The 15,976-nt window shown below is 38.2% G+C and overlaps 2 protein-coding genes across 3 annotated transcripts in view; both read right to left on the bottom strand.

Moving 5' to 3' along the window:
- The window catches only part of mical2b (microtubule associated monooxygenase, calponin and LIM domain containing 2b), a 62,437-nt gene extending 58,802 nt beyond the window's left edge, over positions 1-3,635 (bottom strand). For both annotated transcript variants that reach the window (XM_080437616.1, XM_080437617.1), the window contains exon 1: positions 3,476-3,635. The gene's annotated coding sequence lies outside the window, so the exon portion shown is untranslated. The remainder of the gene's footprint in view (positions 1-3,475) is intronic.
- A 3,139-nt stretch (positions 3,636-6,774) lies between these two features.
- Positions 6,775-14,143, bottom strand: cyb5r2 (cytochrome b5 reductase 2). The gene is made up of 9 exons (XM_080437180.1): positions 14,027-14,143; positions 12,688-12,825; positions 12,396-12,468; positions 10,233-10,339; positions 9,626-9,755; positions 9,374-9,457; positions 8,495-8,580; positions 8,034-8,133; positions 6,775-7,303 (listed from the first exon to the last, which is right to left on the bottom strand). The coding sequence occupies exons 1-9, from the start codon at positions 14,039-14,041 to the stop codon at positions 7,131-7,133; spliced, it is 906 nt and encodes a 301-aa protein (XP_080293306.1). The 5' UTR covers positions 14,042-14,143; the 3' UTR covers positions 6,775-7,130.
- Between the last annotated feature and the right edge of the window lie 1,833 nt (positions 14,144-15,976).

Below are 15,976 nucleotides of genomic sequence, written 5' to 3'. Positions count from 1 at the left end.
TACCAAACTTGGTGAGGGTTTGAAAACATGGCTTGCCTTGAAGGGAATATTTCAATGTGGACAGCCATTAATCTACACACATTTTCATGTCGCAATCTTACAGAACCACACCAACATTTTACTGCTTACAGTACCTGTATAGGTGAGTGTCAAATAAAGCCTTAAAGATCTATCTAGTCTTTGAAAAACACTACTGTAGGCAGTAGGGGTGTGCCGATATATCGTCCCGCGATATATCGCGATACGTTTTCGTGACGATTTATGTATCGCAAAAACAGCCCCGGGGTGAAAAGGGTGAAAACATGTTTTTTTTTTCGGGTCAGGTGTCACACTATTGCCCCATTTGGATTCAAAACGGCTATTGTAGCTGAAAAGCTACAAGTTCGCATGTCTGAATAATGCAAAAACAGAATTATTTGTTTGCATTTGTTTTTTTTCTCCCCCATATATTTTTCATAATAACAAAGTGCGTATCGTATCGTATCGAAATCGTATCGAAGTTGTGAGCCAAATATCGTATCGTATCGTTTGGTGAAATTTGTGTATCGGCACACCCCTAGTAGGCAGGGCCAGGGAGGCTACTGGAGCTTAAGTTGGCCTTTCTCATCTGACAGCAGTCCAGCTGGTTGTTCCATGACTGTCTGTGACACCCAGCTCCCTAGTGTATTTTTGTCATCCTCCTTCCCTCTCTCCAGAGTGATATGCAGGGCCAGCCCCTTATAAGTCATTCACTTATTCCAGGAACTCACAGCTTGTGTAATGGCATTTATTTTGCCCCATGGGCAACATGGGATAGATTATGAAATGCCAACATGAAACGGTGGGAAATTTAAATATCATGGGTTGGCTGTAACAAAGAAATGGGCCTTAAAGGGAATAAATCAATATCAAAGATAATTCCCATGTAATTGTTATAATCTTCAGTTCAGTTCAAAACAAAGGTAGCCTATCTGTCAAAGGACACATACATTTTACTTTATACAATAATAGAAATAGAAATACAATGAGATACAGATTAACATAACGATTAGATGTAAGGTATAAACATAAATCCTCAATCCATTCCGTCACCAATTGATTGTCAATCTATCCCATTTAATCAGACAACAAAAGCTAGAGAGAACCAAAGTACAATCATTCTGCAGTTTGTTTCCATTTATCATTGTCATCGCTGATGGTTTACTCTTTCTGAATAAAATCAATTAAATTATAATATAAATCAATTAAGCCTGTATCTATGTTAGATTTAACAAAGCAGAATGAGACAATCTTTTTGTGTGTGAATATTTTGTTAAACAAATGATGAGTCATAAGTACAATCAGTAGGCCGACTAATAGCCTGCAAAAGGTGAGTATTTTGTAATCAAACAAGTTATACTGGTTAAACTCACTATTTCACTTGGATTTGCATTAGACAAATCTTCAACCATGTAGTGAACAACACCTTATGCTGACTGGGCAACAAACTCAAAGCTCAGTCTACTGGCATGAATGAAAGTGCTCCTACAATTTCCGTAAGTATACAGTAGGCTTCCTGCTGCATTATGCCAATAACAGTCAATGGGCTGGCAGTCTGACAGCTGAGAAAACACAGGAGCCGCGTCTGACAGAATGGGGGGAGTAGGCCGCCTGTCTAATTAAGTTCAGTTTGGACACAAGGCCAATAACAGATTAGCCAGCGATATAATTAATAATGAGCCACAATATCTTGCTCAATTGCATACTGAGTGAAAGTGTATCCTTTTGTCTGAATTAAACACAACAAGTCCACTCAACAGTGATTACATGAGATGAGCCTTCTCGCCTGACTGGGTTTCAGGTCTGGGGGTGGGTGAGGGCATATGGAACAACCTAGACACACGACCCTCACTTGCACAGTCCTAGAATAAACACGTTATTCTAGGACTGTGCAAGTGATACAAAAATAAGCCCAAACTTCCCGAGCAACAGTATAAAACACAACCATAATTAAATAACTTTTGTGTTATTGATTAGCCTACAATATAACCCACACTTCAGGTCAGGACACTTTACAAGAATAGGCTACACCTTCTTTCTTGTATTCCCAGAATAGTTTTGTAATGACTTGAGTGTAGCCTACAGCACTGTTTCTGTGTTCAGTCTTCAGTGCTCCATTGGTCGTGACTAAATACCACTTTATTTTTTGTTTACTACATTTTGGCATTAATTATTATTATTTTAAAATATTTTTTAATATTTTCCACTAACAAAATTATTGAGTTGAAAACAGATTTTCAAAACTAATTTCATGAATAAAATATAAATAATCAAAGAAATTCCATAAATTAGTAAACACAACAAGTAGTAGTGAAAACAACAGATATGCAAGCTTGCAAGGTATTGTGAGCTTGCAGATCTACTATTTTCACTACATTGGGTCCAAGGGAAACAAAGTTCTTTCTCTTTTGGTTCTCAAGCCAAAAGGTTTGGGGACCAGTGCAGCACCACGACTGGTGAGGGTTAAGATCACAGATTTTTTACAAATTATTAAAAAAAAAAAAAAAAAACTAAACTATGTTCCTGTAACTGCCCATGTGGCAGCTGTAGCCAACACGATCATCATCAGAACATAGTTGGAACCAAACACCGCATTGAGCCCGACGGTATCAATAACATTACACACGAACAAATAATTCAGTAGCACTGCCACTTCACACAGTACAGTCAGAGTCAGCGTTGTCTACACATGTGGAATAAGTACTCCGCTATATTACTTAACTTAAGTAAATATACCACAATGTAGAAACACTCTGTTACAAGTAAAAGGCCTGTATTCAAAATGTTACTTGAGTAAAAGTACAAAAGTAATGGCATCAAAAAGTACTAAAATGTTAGGAAAATAGCAGATCTACAAGCTCGCTATTTTCAAATAGCCTATATAAAATAGCTTTAAGTGGTTAATGTATGTTTTATGATATAATAATTTATATCTGCAAAGTTACTAGTAACTAAAGTTTTCAAATAATTGCAGTGGAGTAAAAGTACAATATTTGCCTCAGAGATCATGTAGTGGAGTAGTAGAAGGCTACTACTCCACTACATGATCTCTGAGGCAAATCAAGAGTTCAAGACTATCATTTATGTATTTTATAAATTTTTACATTTTTATATCTACACGTCCACGAAAGTAAAAGTCAGACTCGAATCGATAAAATACAACTATGATAGTCTTGATCCAAGGCTAGAGAAGAAAGTAGCCTACAATATATTTAAATTCGTTAATACTCCAGTAAAGTAAAGATACCTCAAAATTGTAAGTTACTTTACACCACTGGTAGCACACTTCACACAGTAGCCTACAGTCAGTGTTGTCTACACTGGTGTCACATAATGACGAACAGGATCAAAATAACATTCCAGATCAGCGTTCAATCGTGTTACTCAGGTTAGATGAGGAAGACAAACAGCGGTTGTCAGCCACTTGGACCATTAAGTGCCAATTAAAAAAACTCACATGACAGCTGTGGCACCAAAAGTTAGTCTAAATCCAAACGGAACTTTCCTCTGAGCCAAGTCAGCCAACTACTATGTCCACAGAGTAACTGGTACCCGACAATCCACGCTGTAATATTTCTCTGTTGTGTTGTATTGTCTTGTTCTTCTTCAGCGTGTACTCCGCGCAGTCAGTCTGTCAGCCAGCAGTAGTTTACACTAAACGGCAGCACCGTGAGAAAGGCGGTGCCTTCTAAGCTCCTACTCCTATAATGACGAGACGTCCAATGGGAACCCGAGCGATAAGAGAGTAAACTTATGGTGTGACGAATGTGGATGCGCTGTCAGCAGTTCATGTCTGCAGTCCAGTCCGACCCACAAGAAGCATCCCAGTCATGTCCAGCGCTGGAAGAACTTGAAGTAGGCAGTGAGTGGTGTAAAGTAACGAAGTACATTTACTCAAGTACCGTACCCAAGTATTTTTTTTTACTATTTTCAATACTTTTACTTCTACTCCACTACATCTCAGAGGCAAATATTGTACTTTTACTCCACTACAATTATTTGAAAACTTAAAGGTAGGGTAAGTGATATTTTTGGGTATTTTTTAGTTTTTTGTTAAAGGTTAAAGTACTATATTCTGATAGTAATTGCTACAGAGCGTTTGTTCGGTCACAGGGGTCTCTCCAGCTCTTTAGTAAACAGACTATAGTACATTTGCAGGTAGGTGACACATTTTAAGCCAATCAAGAGAGGGTTTTGTGATTGGCCTCAATCACAAAACCCATCTAACCCCTGCTCATTTTGCTAGGATTGGATGGCTTAGGGTTGAGGACAGAGTACAGCAACTTGCTATGGGCCTGGTCTTCAAGATACACCACAACATTGGGATCCCCCTGTATTTGTCAAAATACTTCCAAAATGTTAATGCAGTCCATGATCATAAAAATACCAGAGGCAGCTCTACAAATCATGTTCAACCCAGATTTGGCTCAACTAAGGGAATGAACTCGTTCTCATGCTATTCATCAAAAATGTGGAATGCCCTACCAAAAGGAGTGTAAAACCCTACTCACTTTCAAAACTGCCCTAAAGATACACCTTCAGGATGCTGCAATTCGAAAATGGCCCCTGTCTAAGTCTTAACCTACCCCCCCCCACCCTCCTTCATTTTCCTCTTTTGTATATATATATTTTTTTCTCTCTTCATACCAGTAACCTGAAAGCTGATTGTATGACATTCTGTATAGTAGTGTGTATATCTATCTGCCTCTTATATTTCATCATGATTTGTGTGCATGGGGTTCTCATCTTAAACAAGCTTAGTGCTTAATGAGAGTTCCAGTTTAGTAGACCTTGTATTGTGAATTTGTACTTCCATGTACTGTTATGTACTGTCATGTACTATTCTCATGTCTTACTAAATAAACTACATCAATCAATCAATCAATCAAAGCACTGAAAATGTATTTTCTGTTTAATAAAGAGCTGGAGAGACATTGGAGACTTCTTATATGGACAGGACACTCTATAGTAACGAGCACTATCTGAACATAGACCCATTTTGCAATTATTTGAATAATTGCAAATCACTTACCCTACCCTAAGTTACTAGTTCCTTTGTAGATTTTGATTATTACAAAACATGCATTAAACACTTCAGCCCTATATACATTTTGGCCATTTGAAAATAGCCGATCTACAAGCTAACAATCATTGTGAGCTTGTAGATCTGCTATTTTCAAAAGATGTGTATACATTTGAAAACGTTAAATTCTACTTTAGTACTTTCTACTTTTGGTATTTTAAATACATTTTGTAACCAATACTTTTGTACTTTTACTCAAGTACATTAAGAATACTGGAATGTTACTTGTAACAGAGTATTTCTAAATTGCAGTATTGATAATTTTACTTAAGTAAAACATGTGAGTACTTCTTCCATCACTGGAAGTAGGCCTACACAGACTTTAAGTTAAAGTATCAATAGGCCTACTGCAATTTGCAGCAAAGCAAAAAATGTACTTATAGTACCTATATTAAACGTGAATGTCGCCTATAGGCTTCTCATTATGAAGAATGGCACATTTCATAGTCTGCTGATTGTAATTAGTAAAGGATTAATGTGTCCATTCCCTTAATGATGCTGGTATAGAAGTGGGGCTGATTTTAATGACATTATGTGCTGCGGGGTAGCTTAACCTATAATTTATAAGTTAATGTATGTTTTGCTAAAAGCAAAAAAAAATAACACATTTTCCTCTGAGATGTAGGCTAGTGTATAATAGTGTAGATGTAGTGTATAAAGTATAGCAAATTGAAATACTCAAAATTAAAAGCAGACTACCTCAAAATTGTAGACTACATACTTTTCACCACTTGTCATGCCCAAGAGACAAGTTGATGTAGCCAAGTGTGGCATGTCTAGTATTCGAGATTTGAATGTGTGTAGATAATGAAATGTGATGCCCTACTTTACAAAAAAACTAAACTCATGATGACCAGACAACATAGTGTGCATGAAATCATGTGAATATACTGTAGCCTAGTAGAGCATAGTCAAAGAGAACGAATGACCCTATGAAAATGCAGATTTAGAAATGTTTTATTAAAAACGTTTTTGAGCTTAATTACAATGACAAAGTACGAAATAAAATTTAAGATTTTACAAGTAGTAGCCTAATTTGACTGTAAAACAATGTACAAAGTTATGATAATCTGCCGGCCAAGTGGGTCTAGAACAGTGCTCAAATATGTCAAGGACCCCCAAATTATTGTGTTTAGCCACGGACCCCCATCTGAAAATATTTTGTGCCAGGGACGCCCATAGAAGATTTGTGTTGTTAAAATTAGTATATATAACGATTAGGGCGTGTTGCCTGCTCAGTAAAGCATGGTAACATAATATGTTGGCATGTTGTGGTGAGATACTGACATGTATATGCGTAATAACTAGGAAATTGATGGATTGAGGGGTATGGTGTGATGTGGTAGTGTTGGCGTTTGTATATAACGGTATGATATTTGAATGGGTGTATATTAGTATATGCACGCATTCGGGTGTAATTATGTGTATAAGAATGAAGAAATGGGTGTATATATTGTATATTTTCGAGTGTTCGATTACTACGATCAATGTAACATCTTGAATGTAATTATGAAATACTTTGAGTGTTCATATAATATGAACTTTATAAATGATGTATCTAAGTTAAAACAACATGAAGGAAGGATAGGCATAAATAAGCTTTGAGCTTCAGCCTATGCCTTTTTGATCAATCAACATGAACCATTGGCTTATAGTGGGGTATGTTTGGTGTAATTGTTGATGTGGATCAAAATAAACTAACTAAACATTGAAAAATATTCCAAACATTTTCAAACTTTTCAAGGTTTTTTGAAAATAGCGGTCGCATTGCGACATGTTGTGAGCTTGTAGATCACCAATTTTTTTAATAGCCTATGTATATAAGTGGTCAAACTGATTTTCATGCTTGGGGACCCTCAGGAACACCCTCAAGGACCCCTAGGGGTCGCTGGACCCCAAGTTTAGAACAACTGGTCTAGAGTGTGGAGGGCACAAACTTTACCCCTGCGCCACCCGGACGCCTCAAAATATTTGGACATTTTTTTCAGAATTAGGAAATATTGAAAGGATGCTTGCTGTATTTTGTACGCTAGTATGCAAAGATGTTGTCTGTCTTGAATCCCAGCTTGTCAAGATTTGGCAGACAGGCGTATTGGACCATGGGTGGAGGACCACAGAGGACGACCAGGACATCACTGGACGGAGGAGGGAGGTGGTCTTTGATCATGTCAGCGTTCACAAACCCTGAACTGTAGCTCCAATCTGAAGGTGAAGAGAACAGAAAACAGGCGAGATAGAGAGAAAGATGTTTAATGTATTATTTATATGATAACTGATTCTAATACTATTTATACACACACGTAAGAATAGAATATGATTCAGTGCTTATTTTCTCAAACACATATTTTGGGACTGAGCCGACCTTTGTTCTGCTGTCGTTCGTCATAGCATGAGGCCTGGCTTTTATACTTTTTTGATTAATTATTGATGGCATAGATGACTAAACAGGCTGTATAAAATCTTGGGATAGACTGGGATCAATTTGCTTTGCCAGTTTGTGTATCCGGTCTAGAGAGTATACAGTGTAAGCGGATTCTGAATGAATGTACAGTGTGTGGAAATTGTCGGATTCAGTTTTGGAGTAGGCGAGCCCTGGACCCAATTGGTTGAAAATGGAATGGAAACCAGGCTTTCGAGCTATTTTTCCTCCTTTTTTCTTTATAAAACCAGATAAAGATGCCTCACTTTATGCCAGAGCTATATTTGTTCATTTAAAAATAGTTAAACATTAAAAGTATTGGTTCACACTTCTATGCATTCCATGTCTAGTTGTAAGAACTCACAAATACTCATACTATTTTATAACAATAATCATAACACATGATAAAAAAAATGACTTTTAAGGTCAATTACAAATACTTTACAATATGCTCATAACACTGTGTAATTACAGTTATAAGCACTCAAGTATGGTTATAAACCAGTGTGTTACCCTGTGGAGGTTTGTCTAGTGTGAACCAGAGGTTGAGCTTATCAGGATGATCCCTCTTCACCTCATCCAATTCTTCTCTTAAGAGGATGTCTTTCTCAGTCTGAGAGGGAAAAAGATTCGTAAGGGAACTGAAAGACACATTTTTCCGTTGAAAATCGTAATTATTTTTGGTCAAGGGTCATGGTTGTGTGACAAAGTACTGCATAAATTAGAATTTACTGTGGAATGTAAATACTTCTAAAAGATTATGTAATGATAGGAGAAGGTAGAGGCAAAATTAGCCGATCCACAAGCTCACAATGTATCACGTTGTGACGCATTGTGAGCTTGTAGTTTGGCTATGTTCGCCAAATGTTAGCTCCACAATAGTGATGCTAGGGTTTAAGGCTGCAGGATTACTAGCTGACAAGTTTTCAAGTAGAATTGTCCTTTAAAAAAATGAAAAGAAAAGTGAAGCACACCTGATTGGCGAATATGAGAGAGCACATGGTTTGGTCAGAAGGGTCTGCTGTGATGGCACGAATCAGCTGCAACATGGGAGTGATACCTGGAATAGACAAAGGACAGTGTTCTTCTTCTCAGGGGATGGTTTAAACATATATTATATATCAGTGCTGTCGGGCAGAAACCTTGTACTGTATGTCCAAAACAGCTACTTTTCAGGAAAAAAAAGAGCAGGTGTGCCAATGGATCCAATGTAGTTATTATTTTTGTCACAAGCTCTTGTTAATACTTGTCATTGGTTCAATATTTATAAATGCCACAGACAGAAGAAACCACTTTCAACCTGGTGGCCATATTTTGGGCATGTCATTATAGGTGAATATAAAAATAAGTTAAAATAACAGATATACAAGCTCACATTTCGTATCTCGACGTGTTATGAGCTTGTACATCAGCTATGACAAAGGCTAAAATACGGCATTCATTTATTAACAAAAAGCAAAAGTGATATTATACTGTATTTGTAGTACATTCATTAACAAGGCGGTGTACACTGGATTATCTGTGCAAACAAAGCAGTATGCCATGAAAGTCCCTCCCAGATCTACTGTGGTGTGCAGTAGGTAGATGTAAAACTACTTACATCATTGGATGTAATGATCCAAATTAAAGAGAGTGCACCTTTTGTCATCTCTCACTCTCACAGACACTTCACAGATATAATATATCATCTTACAGACTAAGTCTCATAATTTGAAACAAATTACGCAGTGGACAAAAATACTGAAAAGATTCAGAGCGTCGCTGCGAAGTGTAGCGATGTTTCCCTAAATTCACATATTCATTCAAGTGCCCATTATTCATAGATTAGAATAGAACAGAAAATGTAAATTAACCTGTTCCACCAGCGATCATGGCAATGTGTTTGACCTTCTTAATCTTGGGCTCAGACTTCTTGTCAGGTCTGATGGAAAATGTCCCTGAAAGAAATACACGACAATGTTATGCTACACTGCCATCTGTTGGCCATAAAAGGTTAATGACATTCAAAAGTAACAGCTCAATACAAGGCCAGTAGAGATGATAGTCTTCTTCCTCTCTCTCTCGTTCTCAAGGTCGCTCACTCACTCTCTTTCTCGTTCACTCACCATTCTCATGGTACACCAGCAGTCCATTGGGTCCTCTAAAGTCAATGGTATCTCCTATAGCCATGTCATTCAGGTACTGAGACATCTTTCCTCCCTCTGGAAAGGAAGGATGGCAGTTCTTGAAGTATACCTAAACAAATGTAATATATTGTAATTTCAGTCTGTTATCCCCCCCAAGTAGTTTTCACACAGTGAGCACAAGTTGGATGACACTCCAGTTTATTACAAGTTTTTGTAGCAGTTCTATCTGTCTCTGATACTGTGTAATAACTCTTTGGCCTGAGAGCAATATACTGTGGCAATCAGGTGAGAAGGTCAATAGATTACATGGTTTGACTTAACTGGCTACAACAAAAACACCACAAATCAAGTTACGGATGTCAAACTTTATGACATGGATAAGAAACGCTGCTTATAGCTATACAAGATAAAAACCATGATGTTGATACCTGTACAGTCATAATCGTTTAAGTGTGTTATGCTATCTCTATTAACCATTTAAGCCCTGTGTAATTTGTTCAACAGTTAGCAAAACATACCTGAACTACAAACATGTAGATCAGCAGTTTTTGGTATTTTTGCAGAAATAAAATACATTTAAAACTACCTTAACCACAAGATCAACGTATCCTTGGTCTTCATCACTGGTGACTGGAGTATAGGCTCTGACCACCAGACTCCCATTCACCTTAGCTGACAGATACACATGTTGTCCTGCAGAGGAGAGGGAAGACAAATGGGGGTCAGAAGATTTGGATCATATTCCAGTGGTGGATAGAATATTTGAGGAATATAGGGGCACATGTGCAGCAGACGAGAAAAGGAGACAAAGCAATGGAATTAGACAGGCTGAGGCCTGACTATATAATACTATTCTGCTGGGCAGACCAGTAGAGTGAAAATGTATGTTGGAAGTAAATAAGTAATAGGTAACTTGCAGCCTCTCTGGCATTCTTAAAGGAGAATTTTGGACTAAGTTTTTCTTACCTTTTCTATAATGTTATGATATCTTAGGATGAATGGTACAGTAGAACATTTTCATAACTCCATCCTGGGTCCACCACAGCTTAAAACGTGCGCGGATAGGCCTTGCGTTAGATCACATATTTTAATAGCTTTTTTTTTTTTTGACGTTCATAGTGACAGAACACTGTCAAAAAAAACAAACAGAAGTCTCGCTAGACGAGATTGAAATCTCGAGATTGAAATCTCGTCTAGCTAGGTTTTTCTTTTTTTTTTGGTTGCATAGTGTTCTGTCACTATGAACGTCAGATCTAAAAAATAAAAAAAAGCTATTAAAATATACGATCTAGCGCAAGGCCTATCCGCGCACGTTTTAAGCTGTGGCGGTCGGACCCGGGATGGAATTATGACATTTTTCTACCGTACCATTCATCCTAAGATATCATAACATCATAGAAAAGGTAAGAAAAACTTAGTCCAAAATTCTCCTTTAAGCTCGAAATCTGTCCCTTTGTCACGGTGCGAGTCAGGGGTAACTAAGGACCAAGGTGCAGGACAAAGAAGCAGAGGCAGTGCAGTATGAAAGCATGGGGTTTATCTATAAAATCCTAAATGTATGAGGAAAACACTAATAGATCTATACAAGGAAACAAGAAGTCAAGAACAAACACTGGTGACACAATCCCAATGAACAATTAAGGAACATAAAACACAGGGAGTATAAATAGACACAAGGATTGACATGACACAGGTGAACACAATGGACAATTAACACATGCATGATTGGCTAGAACTAAGAGGACATACTGTAGGTGAACACTATTTGCAATTCACAGGACTGGTGAGACAACACAGGTAACAGCAACAAAGGAAAACAGGAAACACTATAATGTTGCTTCAGAATAAAAGGCTATGAAGTGAAAACAGCTATGAAGTGAAACCTCAGTAAAACACAGAAATCAGGACACAATAAAATGTCACTACAAAATCTAATTTTATAATGATAGAAATATACATTATGTCCAAGTGCAGATGGCTAGGGTCAGACTCCTTACTCTTACCTGTACCAATCCTGTGTTTTACACCTACTGCTGTTGCTGCTATGATAACACCTGCATTTCCCCCAGGGATCTCTGTCTGTCTGTCTGTCTGTCTGTCTGTCTGTCTGTCTGTCTGTCTGTCTGTCTGTCATTCTGCATGTCTATCTATCTACAGTATCTCTACACAGTGTCTGTCTGTCTGTCTGTCTGTCTGTCTGTCTGTCTGTCTTTAAAGTATTTAAAGTATCTATCTATACAGTATCTATCTACAGTATCTGTCTGTCTATAGCTATAGTATCTATCTACAGTATCTCTACAGTATCTGTCTGTCTATCTATAGTATCTCTACAGTATCTATCTGTCTGTCTGTCTGTCTATCTATAGTATATATCTACAGTATCTCTACAGTATCCGTCTGTCTATCTATAGTATCTCTACAGTATCTGTCTGTCTGTCTGTCTGTCTGTCTGTCTGTCTGTCTGTCTGTCTGTCTGTCTGTCTGTCTGTCTGTCTGTCTGTCTGTCTGTCTGTCTGTCTGTCTGTCTAGCTATAGTATCTATCTACAGTATCTGTCTGTCTGTCTATTTATCCATCTAAAGTATCTATCTACAGTATACTGTATGTCTGTCTGTCTGTCTGTCTGTCTGTCTATAGTATCTATCTACACTACTGTCTGTCTGTCTGTCTGTCTGTCTGTAGTATGTCTACAGCATTTGTCTGTCTGTCTATTGAGGAGAGGACAGGAGAGTATGCATATCATACAGTACCTACTGGCAGTCCAAGGACATGATCTGGAGAGTGAAGGCCAAACCGAAACCTCTTGGTATCATGGCTAATATCCTGTACAAGGACAACATGGGACAACAAACAAAGTGGCAATTTTGTTAATCAGCATTAGCTCTCTGCTCAGCTCTATTTTCTGATATGCTCAACTTTCAAAAAAACGTAAAAAAAAATTGCAGATCTACTGTATAAGCTCATAAACACGTAGCATCGCAATGTGTTATGAGCTTTTAGACCCCCCCCCTCGCCCTTAACTAATCGTGTTATGTGTGTCACCTCTTTGTCTATAAGACGGAGTGGACATTTGACTGTGGGATCCTGCAGTGTAACGGGTAGCTTCTTCTTCTTTCCTCCAGATCCCGACAGGAAGCGGTACAGCACTGTCCCTATTACCACAGAAACAGCCACAACTACCTGTGTGACAATACACACACACACACACACGCACACACGCGCACACACACACACACACACACACACACACACACACACACACACACAGTATTAGACTCATACTGATATATCGGTTTGGACCTTTTTGACACTATCAGCAATCAAGCAAACAATGTGTCCCGGTTTCAACACATTTTCAAAAATAGCCTATCTACAAGCTCACAACGCAAACTTGTAGATAGGCTGTTTTTGGAAGTGTGAATAGGGCTTAAGTGGTTAAGCAAAATAAAAAATAAAATAAATATTTTTTATTTACTTTACTTTTACTATTTACTGTTTACTTGTTCATTGTATAATAAATGCTATGTTCATATATTAAAGTTAAAATGTATTTTTAATCTATCAAAAAGTTATTTGTGTTTAGTTTAGTTATTTGTTTGCTTACAAGTTAAATGTTCAATCAAAACTGTTGCACTTTTTTGGACAAAATGTCGTAATCGGTGGTAGAACTCTAAAAAAATCAGGATTGCATCGGCCACAAAAATTTGGCATTGGTCCTATACATTATGGCATCAGTGTCCCATGGCAAAAATATTTCTCCTTTTGGATGTAAGTGTACAGTACGTATTTTGTCGCTTTTGGAGCACCGTTGCATATATGACACCGTTGCAAAGATGGACAAATTTGCTCTCAGCATTCAGTTGCTTTTGTTTAGGCTGTTTTAGTCTTGTTTGTTCGCTGTGTGGGTTGGTTTCCTTTTTACTGGCCTCTGCATCAACCAACTCACCCTAGGTAACCTTTTGACTGGTGTAGTTGAGGCAGAATTTGAATCCTTATTTTCTTGTCACATGTATTTTTGACATAACATAATAGGCTACCTACTGTAAAAGGTCAGTAGTTTATCATTTAGCTTGTATAGTAACCCATGTAATCATGCAAATAGAGCTTTTTGTGCACACCACCAACAAGATTATCCAAGCATGTGTCTATTCAAGCAAATACGTATTGACATGTATGAATGTACTCTACCCACATTAGCCATACTGAATGACGTATAGATACATTACAAAACACTGCATCTATAGATTCCTTTGTTCCCACAAAGGAATTACAGTATATTGCACTGTCAAGGACTGCATGGTTGAAATAGTGATATGAGGCTAACACAATCTTAACCAATAACAAGATATTGAAATTATAAATTGAGTCTAACTAAACTTACTACAGTCTGGTCCATTGTTTTGCAAAAAAGTGGGCCCAATCCTCCTGTCCTTTGTACAGTCCCTGAGATCAGAGCAAAAAATAAGTTGTTTCAAGACCTTTGGAACATTGCTCTCTCTCACACAGACACACACACAGTGGCCTCACAGGGGGCGTGGCCTCTAGCTGGGGTAAAGGCAAGCAGAGCCAATGGTTCTGGGGTAATGGTAACATAAGGTCCAAGGCACCAATAGAAAGAGAGCTCTCACCATGACTTCACATGGTATAGCTGTGTACAGGCGGTGGAGATTGAGCCATACAGTCACACCACTGCGAGAGAGGAGGAGAGTATCTCATTCTCACTCTGCAAGCTTGATTACTATCAGAGGAGCTATATTTTAACAAGGAAATATCACTTGCACTGTGATATTTCCTTGTTAAACTGAACTCAATGGATGGGGGCCGCCATGTTGTGTACTGCTGCACTTTCTGTGTACTGTAGCTTGCGTATTTTGGAGACTTCATGTATTGTCTTGGTGTTTGGTGTTGTTATGTGCTATGTTGTTTTGTGCTATATGGTTATGTGTTTTTCTGTTGGAACAGACTGTGAAGATGAATATCCCTGACGGTGACGGGATAAAGACAATTATTGTCTACGCCAGGCCGAAGGTGTGGCCGAGACTATGTTTTGCATCCTGTCCGTCCGTCCGTGTGTCCGTCCATTCGTCTGTGGACAGCTAATCTCCGGCACCGTTGGCCCTACGTGAAACTGTGCATACACACTCCATGGATGCCAGAGCAGAACCTCTGCCTCAAATTTTTCACATCGGCCTGTTATAGTGCCACCAGGAAAAAAAAATTATATAACTCCTACAGATTTTGTCCAAACATCACGCAAATCAGCACACATTATCATGGATTAAAGTTCTCAGTCGTCACGACTGAGTTCAGTCATTTGGATTCGATAGAAGCCACCATGTCTTACATGGAAGCATGTTGCGCAGCGAAAATAGGAGCTGGTAGATCGGCTATGCTATTTTTATTTTTACATTAGAGCATTTGAAGTGGTCAAACTAGCATTAGAAGCATTTTCCTTAAAACCCCAATGGTCTCGGATATTTCATAAGAGCAAAGATTAAAGTCTCAATCTGTGATTTGTTTCACCTGGTTGGCAGTATGTAGAACAGCATGGAACAATATCACTAAAACATATAATTTCTATAATTGTTTAGGAAATAGCGCTAGTGTGGTGTGGGGGGGGCTCCTTTCACACTATTTCACAAATCACATAATAGGACTTGGCCATACATGATTTTATTTGCTTTAATCCATGCATTATATCTATGGTCATGTGATGTCGATAAGAAAAAAAAGACGGATCTGTCAGATTTTTTTCTGAAATTCTGAATTAATTTCTGCTTCTTTGATTCATTCATACATTTGATAAAGTAGACCGGCCTACTCTGGAAAGATATGCAAGTCAGGAACGATGCAAGTTGGAAATGCATGCCACACCCGGTTATGCAATACCCGTTGTATCTGTAACATGTCTGTCTGTGTCCCTTTCATGCCCATAAATGGAGATTTCTGTATCTGTCTGTCTGTGTCCCTTTCATGCCCATAAATGGAGATTTCTGTATCTGTCTGTCTGTGTCCCTTTTAAGCCCATATATGGAGTTCATTGCCCAAATATGGAGTCTAGGCCAGTCTATGACGTCAGTACTATCAGGAACCAGGGTACTGTGGTTTTATCTATGTTTTTGGAGATCCGCTGATCCGACGCATTTATAGTAGGATAAATAAGTAAATAGTATGCATAATTATAGTAGAAAGGAGAACAAGACCAGGAGACCTGGTTCTGCCAGACCCGGAATAAGTACTAAGAGCACTACGTCACGGCTAAGCCGGACTTCACATGACGTGTCAGCCTGTGTCTATGCCCATGTATGGACGAAAGGGGGACAGACTTTTA

This window comes from Gymnoscopelus braueri (genome assembly GCF_963280865.1).
Source record: "Gymnoscopelus braueri genome assembly, chromosome: 9".
Lineage (NCBI taxonomy): Eukaryota > Metazoa > Chordata > Actinopteri > Myctophiformes > Myctophidae > Gymnoscopelus > Gymnoscopelus braueri.
Note: the sequence above shows the minus strand (reverse complement) of the source record. Positions and strands in the feature narration are given on the sequence as shown.

What these genes read in the sequence shown, in the direction of transcription:
- cyb5r2 (XM_080437180.1), bottom strand. An exon ending in GCTGGTGTACCATGAGAATG is followed by an intron (nt 9,458 to 9,625) that starts GTGAGTGAACGA and finishes TATTTCTTTCAG; the next exon opens with GGACATTTTCCATCAGACCT. An exon ending in ACTAGACAAACCTCCACAGG is followed by an intron (nt 7,304 to 8,033) that starts GTAACACACTGG and finishes CTTCACCTTCAG; the next exon opens with ATTGGAGCTACAGTTCAGGG.